We start from the raw sequence: 14,807 nt of genomic DNA, 5'->3' as shown, positions 1-14,807 counted from the left end.
GTTTTGTTCTCTCATTCGTCAAGCTGCGAACGTCCCAGTTTGAAATTAGAAACATCTGACTCAGACGCGGGCAAATGAGCTGAATATGGCACCCAAGGGAGGGTCGTTGTTATTTTAAGAGATTATGTTGAACGACTACTTAAGTCCATGTAATAAATATATATTTACTTTATTTAGTACTGGTGACCCGCTCTGGATTTACGTGGACTGATAAATATAAATTTTGCGTAAATTAAGAAAAAGAGAAAAAGTAAAAATATATATTGATATTTCTCAGTACATCACAAAAAAATCTTAATAATAAAAAAATAAGTAAAAAGATTTTTTTTATACAACTTAGAATGGTTAACAAGCTGACAACCCAGCTGATGGAAAGTGTTAACCGTCGCCTAAAGACATGAGCAGTACCATGGACATAACAGAGTATACTGTTTCGCCCATAATACCTCCCATGCGTTGCCATTCCTGAGGACTTAGGTGTTATTCCTTTGTACCCTGTAAATTCACGGCATATCCCACCCTTCAAACCGAAACACAGCCATGCAAACACATGACGGTAGAAACACAAATAGGACAGAGGTACCCAAGCAATTACTTTTGTACAAAGTCTCCCTCTGGTAGGTAAAAAGATGAAAAATACTAAAATAGTACTATTTAGCTATATGCCACCATATCCTGTTAGGATGGTATGCTGGTTTTAAAACAATAATGCAATTAAACTTCATTTAATCCATTTTTTTATTCAGTAGTTTTAGATAAATTATTGGAAATGATCATCTCAGCGGCTTTTACGTAGGGCAGATAATACCAATAACTATTATAGGTGGGCCATATAGAGCAATATCTGTATATTTTAGTTACAGTATGTATATACTGGCCCAATAACAAATATGTTAAAAGTCTGTTATCCAAAAAATATCATTGTATAATAGATTTTTAATATATTCGAAAATAGATATGCAACCGATATGGACGATATCGAAATGGGCGATGACCTTTTTTTGCCATCAAGATTCAGAGGAATCGAATGTACAGATATCGGATCAGCATCTATATTACCTGTGCCTAATAATTATAACTAAGTAATATAATATATACAGTATAATTCCAATAGTTTAAATTAATTTATTAATTAATTTAACATTTAATTTACTATACGTATAAACTTTACGTAGATATCTTAAAATGTAGGCTAAGTTAGTAATATAATTAATAGAATCTATTAATTTCCAATTTACCTGTTTTTCTTTAATTATTTTTTTAATTAGGTAAATTGTTGCTCCTATGTGTTTATAATTTGAGATAAATTTTGACAATTAATAAAATAGAACAAGGAAAATTTTGTTTAAAAATTTATTTTGTTATTACTACATATTATAAAACAAAGTCGCTGTCGCTGTCTGTCCGTCCCTATGTATGCTTAAGTCTTTAAAACTAAGTAACGGATTTTGAAGCGGTTTTTTTAGTAGATAGATTGATTCAAGAGGAAGGTTTATATGTATAATACATGCATAATATTGTAGAGAAACATTGATAAATTTAGAGGTTTCTAATGTGATGGATGCAATGTAATGTGCACCCGTGCGAAGCTGGAGCTAGTATACAAATAAACGCGAGTATTTTCAACTGATTAAAAAAAAAGGAAAGTTTTCAATTCGTTTATATGTTATTTTGTGTTTGTTACCTCATAACTTCGTCAATTGGAAACCGATTAGGAAAATCCTTTATCTGAAAAGGTATACTTAAAGATTGATGCTGTAGAAATTTTATCAAAATTTTTTTATGTAACTTAGAATGTTAAACACCTGATGGAAAACGGTAACCGTCGTCTATAGACATGAACAGTACCATGATTACCAAAATTGATTCTGTAATTAAGGTTTTAAATCAAAATAACTCATTGCCACAATTAAAGTAGTTTTTTTTCGTGGAACACAATCTCAGTTATTGGAGTATTATAAAGAATCATTTACGCAATCTCTGGGGCTTCTAAACTTCGGGGCATCCGGAATTCTGATAAAGACATTCCATCCGTTATGTAGAGTCATACATGTGAGAGTAATATCGGAATCATGTCACGTTTTAGTGTGCATACATTACGGTGTCATATTGTTTCATACGGCACACTTAAAAACTATTAAACAACTTATTAAATAACAGTGAAGTTCCTACTTTTTGAAGTATATACATATACGAGGTCTGTCCGGAAAGTTCGTATAAAAGTGTTCTGGAATGCGAGAAAGAGGAGTGGGGAGGCCAGGTTATATATAACAATGCTTCAGTTCTGGTCTGACCGCCGTGCGGTGCGACTGGCTTGTCACGCCATCTGTGAAGTTACCTCTTAACGAAACCCCGTCGGCATGGAGCCCGCTTCCGTTGAAGAGCAGCGCGTCGTAATCAAGTTTCTCTCGAAACTCGGCAAGAATGGCCGTGAAATTTTTGCCGATCTCAGAACATTTTATGGGGATGATGCTGTGAAGGAACCAACCGTCCACAAGTGGCTAAAAAGATTCAGAGAGGGCCGAGACAATGTTGATTGTTTTCGATGTTCGGGGATTGTCCATCAAGAATTCGTCCCTCCAGGCCAGACAGTTGATGGAAAATTCTACGTCGATGTGCTCAGACGCCTCAAAGCTCGTGTGGCACGAGTTCGTCCAGAATTGGCGCGAGAGGGGCGTTGGATTCTTCACCACGACAATGCCCCTGCCCACACCTCTCTTGTTGTCCGTGAGTTTTTGAGTAAAAATTCCATTACGGTGACCGAACACCCCCTATTCGCCGGATTTGGCCCCGTGTGACTTCTTCTTGTTCCCAAAAACCAAATTGGTACTTCGGGGGCGGCATTTGGGGGACATAAATGAGATAAAAAAAGCTACGACGGGGCAGCTGAGAAACCTACAACCAGAGGACTTTCAAGGAGCCTTCTCACAGTGGAAACGGCGTTGGCACAAGTGCATTATGTCACAGGGGAAGTACTTTGAAGGGGATAAAATTGATTTACCTGAATAATTGTAAAATAAAATTTTTAAAAAACTTTTATACGTACTTTCCGGACAAACCTCGTATATATACTTACCTACGCAATATATCTGATAATAATATAAAACATATCTGAAATAATTTATTTATTTAATAACTGTATTGACCAAAATAAAATATGGTACAAAAGGCGCACTTAATGTTAGTAGCATTTTTTTTTTTATATACAACATAGAATGGCAAACAAGCTGACGGCCCACCTGATGGAAAGTGGTAACCGTCGCCTATAGACATGAGCAGTACCATGGACATAACAGAGTATTCTGTTTCGCCCATGATACCCCCATGCGTTGCCATTCCTGAGGACTCAGGTGTTATTCCTCTGTACCCAGTAAATTCACGCCATATCCCACCCTTCAAACCGAAACACAGCCATGCAAACACTACTGCTTCACGGTTGAAACACGAATGGGACAGAGGTACCCAAGCAATCGACTTTTGTACAAAGTCTCCCTCTGGTGCTCTCTTCAAATCAATCTTTGGGATGAACAGTGAATCACGAACGCGGTACTTCATTGTAGGGGTACGTAAAGAAAAATGACTAATAATGTATAACTATATAAAAAATAATATGACCATGATATCGACATCTTTAGTAATTCTTTAGTGCAGTTTACTAGGCTTATTAATAATATGGATTGGTAATTAGGTCTTCTCTAATTGTATAATTGTTACTTAGTATACATTGACGCTTATCTGTGAGAGCTGTACACACACTGTATACACCTTTAATTGATGTGTTCATTAGGCCTTAAGCTTGGTAGTGAGGAGTGAGATGTTTTCGTTCAAGTAAACTTAGATTCAAGCATTTTTGAGTAGTAGTTTTTCACTTTTACTTACTTATAATACATTATTCACGTACATTGTCTGCTTAATTGTTGTGAGCATATTGTTGGTGTGTCTTTTATAAATAAATAAATATATATAAATAAAACATAAAAGATGATGACCAGTTACTATTGTTGTAATGAATTCATAAGGTGAGAATGGGCTCTTCTTTTGAACATGAATTTATTTGGAAACTCTCGGATACCTTCAGGCAGTGCATTCCAGAGTCGTGAAGGTGGGATGGATGGATTAAAATAATCATATAGAATGTTCGAAGAATGCTAACAGACATTGCATAATGCTATAAAATATATCCATAGATAAAAAATGTAAAAAAATTGCTAATTTATTTAACAGAATCTATATGAAGATATTAAACACATATTTTCTGTAAAAATTTATAACTAAGTACGTAAAATTAACATAAATTGCAAAAAAAAGTTTGCTTACACTTTAATTATTTTTTTTTGTATGATGGTGGCGTAAAGAATAATTTATGTTTTAAATTTCATATAAACATATACGTGAAACTTAACTATCTATTACATATATATAATAAATAATATATAAATTTCAAAAATTGAGAAATATTTTTATTTTATTTTTTATTGTTTCAGATAATAGGAGAAAGAGAATATGCCGTAAGGCCTACAAGAAGGCCATCTGAAGAGCTACAGACTGGACAACCTTTAGACGTAGTTATACAACAGGTAAGTTATTAGAATTATTTATAGACTCTTACTAGCCACGCCCGCGTCTTTACTTGACGGGAGATATCTATGGGTTCACCGGGATAAAACAAATATAAGTATTACAAATTTTAACTAAGTATTATTGAATTTTACATTTAACTGTACGGTTTTTACCCTTGAACATTCTATAGTTTTCTTTCAGCTTCTCAAATGTTGACTGTAAGAAATCCCTTTATGGGATAAATCCACCATTGTATATTAATTAAATCTTTTAATGTGACATTGTCATTAAATTATGAACAATAAAGATTTTACAGTACAATATCTTCAAATATCATAATGATTTTAGGCCGTTATGTGATATCTAAATGAAAACAAGCAAATTTCCTTTCAGATGTATAATATTAAGGCATAGAATGGGCCACCCCTTCCTTTCCCATGGGTATCGTAAGAGGCGGCTAAGGGAACTTAATGGTCGAGGGATGGGCAGCAGTGTCCCTCTTAAAACATCACCAAAGACTAACTGCGGTTGCCAACCTCCCCTTCAAGCGTGGCCATTATTAACAAAATACCCCTTATGGGAAAAGTTTATGTTCAGCAGTGGACAGTTAACGGCTCATATAATAACAATATAATAAATAACATGGTTATGTACAAAAAGACAATACTATTTTTGGATCGAAAAAATAATAATAATAAACTCTTTATTGCGCACAGTAGAGATGTATACAAGGAGTATTTATACAGAATGTATATATACAAAAGGCGGCTTTATCGCTAAAAGCAATCTCTTACAGACAACCTGGCATAAAGAATGGATACGTACAGAGAGAAAGGTAGATGGCGCAAATCAGACACAGTAAATACATAAAAGGAATCAAACAAATTGCAATATATTCTAAATATAGAACTATTTAGCTATATCTCTCCGTGAATTCTTCCACGTATAATTTCTAATATGTTTTTGTATTATGCTCTAACGTCAAAATTTTCATACAAATCGATCAATCAATCAATCAATCAATCAATTTATTCATATACATCTGTTACAGATACTTATGATACGTCACTTTATAATTATAATAATTACTATATAAAATAATATTGAGTTAAGAAAAATTACAATAATTACATTTACAATACAATTCACATTAATACAAAATTCAAATCCATGCAGTTTTGTCATTTAGATAGTAATTTAATTTATAATATGCTTTTGTACAGAGAGTCCTTTTTATATATGTCTTAAATTTTCTTTCATTTAAATGTAAAACGTCATCCACCAGATCCAGCAGTTAATGTATTGCTGGTCGAAACGTTCTTATATTTTATCTCGATATTCTCTGCAGTGTAATATATTTTATATTGTTTTAATCTTTTTCTTAATCACTATTAAACTTCTAAACGTGGCGTGGGGTCATACAGAATGGTTGCAATTATCGTTAGTACCTATTGAACAAATTATTGAGGTCAAGAGTGCGTTTTATGTAGTAAAATAAAGTGCGATATGATGTTTCTTTTTTAATTGATGATAATGGAGTGGTAACCCCGCCTGCGCTAACAGTATACGCTGGCGGAGTACCAGTGAGGGATGATAAGTGAGAATGAAAGAACAGGTCAGTTTTTTTTTTGATGGGTGAAAATGCCATGGTAACCCCGCCCGCCCTAACGGGATACGCCGGCGGAGCACCAGTGAAGGGTGATAGATGAGAATGAAAACAGGCCAGTTAGCCTATCATGATGAATTCATCAGGAATTAACCATGATAGTTTCCAGGGAGAACCGCGAGGAGGTTGACCTGGTTGGGTATATTGCTAGCAATGGGATTCTCAGGCTCCATTACTAACAATCCCTTTCCCCCCAGGACAGGTCAGTTAGCCTATCGTGATAAATTGCACTAGAATTAACCACGATGAACTCTAAGTGGTACCGCGTATTGGTCGACCTGATAGGGTGTATTGCTAACAATGGGTCAGTTAGACTTAGACCCCATTACTCACAATCCCTTTCCCCCCTGATAATGGAATGGTAACCCCATCTGCGTTATCGATATACGCTGGCGAAGCACTAGTGAGGAATGATAGGTAAGAATAAAAGGGTAGGTCAGTTAGCACATCGTGATGAATACACCTAGAATTCAGCACGATAGTTTTTTTTATACCACTGAAGGGGCAAACAAGCATGCGGCCCACCTGGTGGTAAGTAAGTTTTCATGGAGACCATGGGGAGGTCGATCTGACAGGCTAAGAATCCCTTTTCCTTCTGCACTATGATGTTATCTATACTGACAACTTACGGAGAAGTAATAATAATTAATTTATTGTGTTTAAAACACAGACGTATCGAGACTACCGTCTACTTTTTAAAATCACCTAAAAATTACAATTTATTGACATAATTAAGCAAATAAACTAATATTTGTATAATTATACGTCCCAGTAAGTTGCCAGTATAGATAAAGTCATAATGCAATTTAATTGACTATATAAAATGCAATCTTGACCTCCGTGATCACAATAATTTGTTCAACAGGTTGTTCAACAGGCACTGATGATAATTGGTACCATTTCGTATGACCCCACGCCCACTGTAATATTTACGTACTTATATACTATTATATATAGTATACATAATCGTAGTTTTTTTTTTAATTGGCGAAAATGGATTGGTGACCCCGCCCGCGCTATTGGTATACACCGACGAGGCACCAGTAGAAGATGATAAGTGAAAATGAATGCAGGTTAGTTGGCCCACCATGATGAATTCGACAAGAATTAAACATGATGGTTTCCAGGAGGAACCGCGTGGAGGTCAACCTGAGAGGGTATATTGTCAGTAATGGGGCTATTAGACCCCATTACTAACAATCCCTTTCCCCCCACATAATCGTAGTATTACAACTTTATTAATTATATTAAACTAAGTTATCTAGAAAACGTTCTTTTGCTTCCTACCGTCATCTTTTTTTAACGGCATAAAATATTCCATCTCCTAAGTTAGAGTAAATGATCTTTTTACGAAAATTCATTAAATTTGAATGAGCACTTTCCGAAATTTGGTACCATGAATAAATTCCATTAAAGAGTGGAGGAGGGGGGGGAGGGGCAAAGTTAGTAATATGGACTACCAGTCCCATTGCTAGCAATGTATCCTGTTAGGACCCCAGGGTGACCTTTGTGTTGAATTTTAGGTGTACTTATCACGATGGGCTAACTGATCTACCTTTTCATTATCACCTCTCATCCATCATTAGTGCCTCGCCAGCGTATACCGTTGCGCAGACGAGGTTACCATTCCATTATCACAAAGAACTGTGACACGGGAAGAGCGAGAGACCAGATGGCAAGGTGCGCTAAAAAGCGAAAAATAAACTGGAAATCCAGTGCAAAATAAAATTTTGATTATGCCTTTTTAATGTTGATATTTGCAATAAAAGTTTATTTTGAAAATTTCACAAACCAAGAACGTTATATGCTCAAGAAACAATTGAAAAATGTTCAATTTAGTTCGTAGACTTTTTTGTACTTATCATTAATTTTAAAGATATCCTGTTAGTGCGTTTTATATTTCTCCAATGTATAATTACCTCTTAGAATTACCTATATACTTACATAATTAAATATGGCTACGCGCAAGACAAACTATGGCCTTTGACATAGACTATAATTTATATCATAGAGTGTAAGAAGCATGATGATTAAAGTAAATTATGTTGTCTCTATGGATTATTAATTTATATTAAAATCAGAGCAAATATTTACTGTCCAATTTTATTAGCCACTTGATTACTAAATACTTAGTTATTTTTTTATAAAACTTAGAATGGCAAACAAGCTAACGGCCCACCTGATGGAAAGTGGTAACCGTCGCTTATAGACATGAGCAGTACTATGGACATAACAGAGTATACTGTTTCGCCCATGATACCCCCATGTCATTCCTAAGGACTCAGGTGTTATTCCTTTGTACCCTGTAAATTCACGCCATATTCCACCCTTCAAACCGAAACACAGCCATGCAAACACAACTGCTTCACGGTAGAAACACGAATGGGACAGAGGTACCCAAACAATCGACTTTTGTACAAAGTCTTCCTCTGGTAGAATGAAAAAATGAAAATATAATATAATGCACTCGTTTTGCCTTGCAACCTAGCCACCTATCAAATTTTACTCATGGCCATCTTTTTATAGATAACATTATCAAATCCCCATGGTTTGTTAGAATTGAGGAGATACATAACTATTTATAAATCAGTTCTGTTAAAAAAAGAGATAAGGGTGAACAGCGAAATGTATAAACAGTGCCTTATAAATCATACAAATGACCTGGCTGAAGAACTACTCACAGCACAACAATCTACAAGACTGAGACAATGGTTTATATTGAACCCGGAGCTGGAAAAGATTTACAAAGTTATTCTGTTGAAAATTGTCAATGGACTGCTTCTCAAAATGCTAATTTTCATGTAAAATACTATCTGATTATCTGGTTGTTATAGAAGTGTCGATTGCAGATAACGGAACGAGAAAAACAATCTTTTTATAGACAACCCTACGTTGTCGTATAGAAAAAACCATAAATTTCGGTTTAGTGTAGATTTTATCAAAAAGAACCAATTCTCTTTAACCATACAACATTGTAATTATATACATCGTGTTTACTCACGTTTTAGTAAATTATGAGATACTTAATTACAATTCAGTATGATTCACAATAGTTATTATTCACCTACAGCAACATTATTTAGAACAAAACTTTAGATTCTGGCAACATTTAAATGTGGCCATTTTTATAGGCAACCATATGTTACCATATATAGAAAAGAATAAACTTTCGTTTGGTGTAATTCGTAACAAAAATCATGATAAGTAATTTATCCAAATTTTCTACTATATTTCAATTGAATTTTCTAATTATTGTTACATATTTTTATGCTTTTGGCGTAATAAAGAGTTAACTAAATAAATAAACTTATTACCTATTTTCACATGGCAACATTATGTTGCGGCTAAGGCGAAGTCCCGAGCAAAATCTAATAGCTAAGTAAATTGATAAATTCACTTTCTTTTATGGGAAAATAGTATAATCTTTCAAGGGACAGACAAACACGCCATGCTTCATCTCTAACACAGAGTTTTCTTTAGACAAATTTGCTAAACAAGCTTATTAAAATAATAAGCAAACTACGTGACTTGCGTGCGAAGATAAACATCAAAATATAATATCAAAACGTACAAATAATATTATAAAAAAAAAACAAGTTATAATGATACTCCAACTAGAGCGCTTTCACTGTTACGTTTTTCTATCCACGGCATTCACGCTATTACACAAAGTGGATGAGTAGGTAGTATAATTGCATACTGAAAGTAAGGTAAGTTATTATTGAACAACTCCTACAACCACAAGAAGTTATTCATTCATACATTCAAGAAGAAGATTCTCTATTCATTATTTATTTCTTAATATACCTACAATTAAAAACAGGCAACACTAGATTGCGTCTAATTAAAACTGGCAACCCAAGTTCATTGTATTATACAGTATTTTAATTAACACAATCTATTCCTTAAAACTGGAATTAGTATCCAGGAATTAGTATCCATTAATAGGGTCTTAAAAAATTTTTTTTCGCTCTTCTTTCATTTTACCCATTTTCGTTAAAGACTTGTATACCTGCAGAACTCAGCAGCGAGATCTTAGGCTAATAGACAATGTTGTTGTGATAGAAATGGAATGATAACCCCTCCTCCGCTATTGGTATACGCTGACAGATCAGCAGTGAATGATGATATGAAATGACAACATTTGAGGGATTATTGCAATCAATATACCCTATCAGGTCGACCTCCACGCGGTTCCACCTGGAAACTATCATGACTAATTTCTCGTTGAATTCGTCACAATGGGCTAACTGAGCTGACTTTTCATCCTCACCCATCATCTTTCACTGGTACCCCTCCAGTGTATATCGATAGCGCAGGCGGTGTTACCATGCCATTTTCACTCATTATAAAACATTTGAAGGATACACCTTATGGGCCTGGGCCCTTAATGTATATATGTTCTGTCAAACATGTCTTTTTTAAAAAGATGAAAGTAGAATGGTATCAGTATACGCTGGCGGGGCACCAGTAAGAGATATTTTGATAAGAATAAAAACAGGTCAATTGGCCCATCGTAACGAATTTATCAAGAATGAATCACGACGGTTTAAATGGGGAACTACAATTGATAGGATAAGCTAACAATAGGATAAGCTAGCAATAGTTATAGCTATTGAATTCTATTACTAACAATCCCTTTCTCCCCGCGTTTGTGCTTTTCTCCTACGTACTTCTTTTAAATCATGCAACAGATTTTATTATGGATTTTTAAAATCATTTAGAGGTTTATTTTGAAGGTTTGTATCTAAGAATCTTAAATTATGTAGATAGGACATCAAATGTCAATAATGTGCCAACACTTAGCTAAATTGACATTTGAATGACTAAATTTGATACATACGAGTATTGTTATTAAATCAAAACAAAAACAAAACGCGCCATTTTTTTTAGAGTTGCAAGTAATAAAGCTAAAAATTTGCCAGACCAAATCGGTTTTTTCAAATTTGATTTTAGACGTATTTCTTTTGATATTATATTAATGTACATATGTTTGTATTGGATACAAATTAACATACATGTATTAATTAAAATAACGGCCATTTACAATGTTTTTAAAACGAAAACATATTATAAGTCAATAATTGGATATAAATCAAAGTAATTAGTAAACATTAGCATAAAAACGAATCATTATGGATTGTTTATCTGGTTTTTTCAGATATATTATAAGGATTTTGTATAATTTTATTTTTTAATTTTACCTTACAATATAATTTCTCCCATATACTAAGTAGTAAATGTTCATTATGGTATCCCTATTCACGCACACATAGACAAATAAGTTGTTCTTTTTTTGACATTTGTATGGAAACACTATCAATATAATGTACGGTACGAGTATATACAGTATTGAGGGAAACTTCGCACACAAGTCACGAGTGATGTGTTTATATGCGTGGATTTAAGTTTCAAAGATGGGCTATGCTAGTAAAATTACAGGATACAGAAGCAAAACATCTTAGTCATCAGGAATGGTAAGACATGAAGAGTAATATGGGCGTCACAGTATACTCTGTGATGTCCATGTATTATCTTGTATAACACAACAAACGATTACTTTCCATCAAGTACAAGTCCGATTATTTTCTCGGCTAAGAATGGCAAACAAGCTTTCTTTCCTGTGATGGAAAGTGGTAACCGTTACCTCTATAGGTATGAACATGAACAGTACCATGGGCATCACTAAAGCCTAACAGCGGTTGCTAACTCTCCGACCAAGCGTGGCAACTATTCTTGAGGACTAATGTTATGGGGGTAGGCCTTTGTTCACTGCCATGGACAGACTTCAACGACTGAGACAGTCATACAAACAATTGCTTTACGGTAGAAACATAAATGAAATAGAGGTACCCAAGCAAACTTGTACAAAGTCTCCCTCTGGTATATTTACTCACTACACTTGTGCTACTGCAGTTGTGTTTGCATGGCTGTGTTTCGGTTTGAAGGGTGGGATATGGCGTGAATTTACTGGGTACAGAGGAATAACACCTGAGTCCTCAGGAATGGCAACGCATGGGGGGTATCGTGAATGAAACAGTATACTCTGTTATGTCCATGGTACTGCTCATGTCTATAGGCGACGGTTACCACTTTCCACCAGGTGGGCCGTCAGCTTATTAGCCATTCTAATTTGTATAAAAAAAGACAATTTTAAGTTTAATAAACTTTTTTATAAATAGAATTTTCCCATTTTATTCGTCAGTAATTAGCACCCGTGTAATGCTGGGCAGATTACTAGTATACTAATTTTTACTCGCGACTTCGTCAACATTGGCCCATTTAAGATATTATTAAAGGTGGACCTGGTCCCTTAAAAAGGTCTTATTAAAGTATGTATGTATGTACTCTCAGACATGCCTTTACGAAGCTTCATTCGCATTCTGGGGTGGGAACTAGACGATTCTGGAATGAGCACGGCTCAAATTTTCCGACTCATTTTTTCAACCAACTTCAAAAAAGAAGGAGTTCTCAATTCAGTAGTATTTTTTATGTTCGTTACCTCATAACTCCGTCATTACGGGAAATAAGCAATGGAGTTTGCTTATTGCAGCCCTATTGCTAACTATATGCCCTATTATATAAGTCGACCTCCACGTGGTTCCTCTTGGAAACCATCGTGAACAATTCTTGTTGAATTCGCCACGATGAGCTAACTGACCTGCTTCATCCTCACCTATCATCCTTGACCGGTGCCCCGCCAGTGTAAACCGATAACACGGGTGGAGTTACCATTCCATTATCACCCATTAAAAGAAACTCCGTTATTTCTAAAACGATTTGAAAAAATATTTTTTTATCTGGAACAAAATTTCATCAAAGCAGTTCCATAGTTTAATTTTTAAATCAAAATAATTTATTTTAGCCATGAGGCGAGTGTTTTTTATTGTGAAACATAATCTTAAATTATGTTGTGTGTACAACATAGTTTTAATAAGGAAATTTTATTATTAAAATTTCTAATTATTTTTCATTCATTCGGATCTTAAAAGTACGTGTCAATGATGTCAATTAAAATATTCAGCTATTTTATCAACGGTTATTTTAGATATTGAATAATGTGTGGGCCCTAGTGTGCCGCGGAACAGGTTCCGAGTCCATCGCCCTTGGCATCTTGACTTTATATTTATTTTGGCGTGTCATTTCGAATCACATCGGAAAGTTACTACGACATGGTAAAATGACATTGTCACATTGTGTCGTCGTATACCGAACGTGTGGCAACGTCTGAATTATCTGTCAGTTTTCGAAATGTCAATTTTTAATGTATACCTCCTAGGTTATATAGATAGAATGTCTCCATAGAAGAGCTTCGAGGAAAACAGTGTAACTTCTAACAACAATTTTGCGTGATAAATATGAATAAATTTTTATATTGAAGTTATGAGTGATTCCTTTATAACTTCTATATTTATTTTATCTTATAATTACTGCATCTTTTTAGGAATCGCGATGCAATTTCAGCTTAGAAAAACGGGCAAGATGTATTCTTGCCCGTTGCTGTAGCTGTTGTTTTTTTTCAAATATAAGATTAAAATAATGACAATAGCTAAAACTAAACCTCGACAAAATAATACTATAAACATTAACAATACTCAATTAGAACAAGTAAATACATTTAAATATTTAGGCAGTTTAATCACAAGTGATTCCAGATGTACTCCGGATGTAATCACGAGAATAGCCATGGCCAAACAACCTTCAATAACAAAAAACACCTTTTACAGGCTAAGATAACAAGAGATTAGAAAGCGGCTTATCAAAACCTATAGCTCTGTATGGATGTGAGACGTGGACATTAACTCAGAAGGAAATGGATAAACTTAGAGCCTTTGAAATGTGGTGCTGGAGAAGGATGGAGAAAATTAGCTGGAGGGATCGAATTAGCAATGAGGAGGTCCTGTTTAGGGTTAAGGAAAAACGACAAATTATTAAAACTATTGAGGACAGAAGGGGAAAAATGTTAGGACACTTGATACTTCACGACGAACTTATGAACATTATAATAGAAGGTAAGATAGAAGGAAGAAGGGGGAGAGGGAGACCGAGACATAGTTACATCAGGCAGATCAAGGAAGGAGTTGGTGTCGTGTATCAAGAGGTAAAGAGACTCGCTGAAAATCGTAGTGAGTGGCAAGAGCTCCACCGACAGGAGCGCAGCTCTTAAATGGATAGATAGATAGATAAGATTACAACAAAAAAAAATATGAATGAATAAAATGACTGTCACAAACTTTATATTGATAATAAAAAAGAAAAGAAAATGCTACAATCAATCACAATATTCTTGGACAGACCAGTCCCTACTTGCTCTTGATGATCTTACGTGATCTTGGGATGGGCATCAGACAACTCTGGGGTGAGCATAAACTTTATAAAAAAAATTAACTACTGTATGTTCTTCTGAATATAGTACATTCACGCAGACGAAGTCGCGGGCGGAAACTAGTCTACACATAAACAGCTGTGTTAGCGAAATTGTATCACCAAGGAAGCATAGCGGCCTTGGAAAGTATTTACTTTAAATATGCACTCATTATCAAAAGAATTTTTATATCATTAAAGCACAATATCTGTATAA

General features: G+C 34.7%; 1 protein-coding gene across 2 annotated transcripts in view; it reads left to right on the top strand.

The window, feature by feature from the left end:
- The window catches only part of LOC113511167 (RNA-binding protein fusilli), a 141,748-nt gene that overhangs the window by 57,430 nt on the left and 69,511 nt on the right, over positions 1–14,807 (top strand). For both annotated transcript variants that reach the window (XM_052900348.1, XM_052900347.1), the window contains exon 2: positions 4,485–4,577. In XM_052900348.1, coding sequence (XP_052756308.1) covers positions 4,485–4,577 — 93 coding nt within the window. The remainder of the gene's footprint in view (positions 1–4,484; positions 4,578–14,807) is intronic.

The sequence above is a fragment of the Galleria mellonella genome, unplaced genomic scaffold, assembly GCF_026898425.1.
Source record: "Galleria mellonella isolate WM207_F2 unplaced genomic scaffold, CSIRO_AGI_GalMel_v1 utg643, whole genome shotgun sequence".
In the NCBI taxonomy this organism is placed as follows: Eukaryota; Metazoa; Arthropoda; class Insecta; order Lepidoptera; family Pyralidae; genus Galleria; species Galleria mellonella.
The sequence above is the reverse complement of the archived record's forward strand: the minus strand, read 5'-3'. Positions and strand labels throughout refer to the sequence as shown.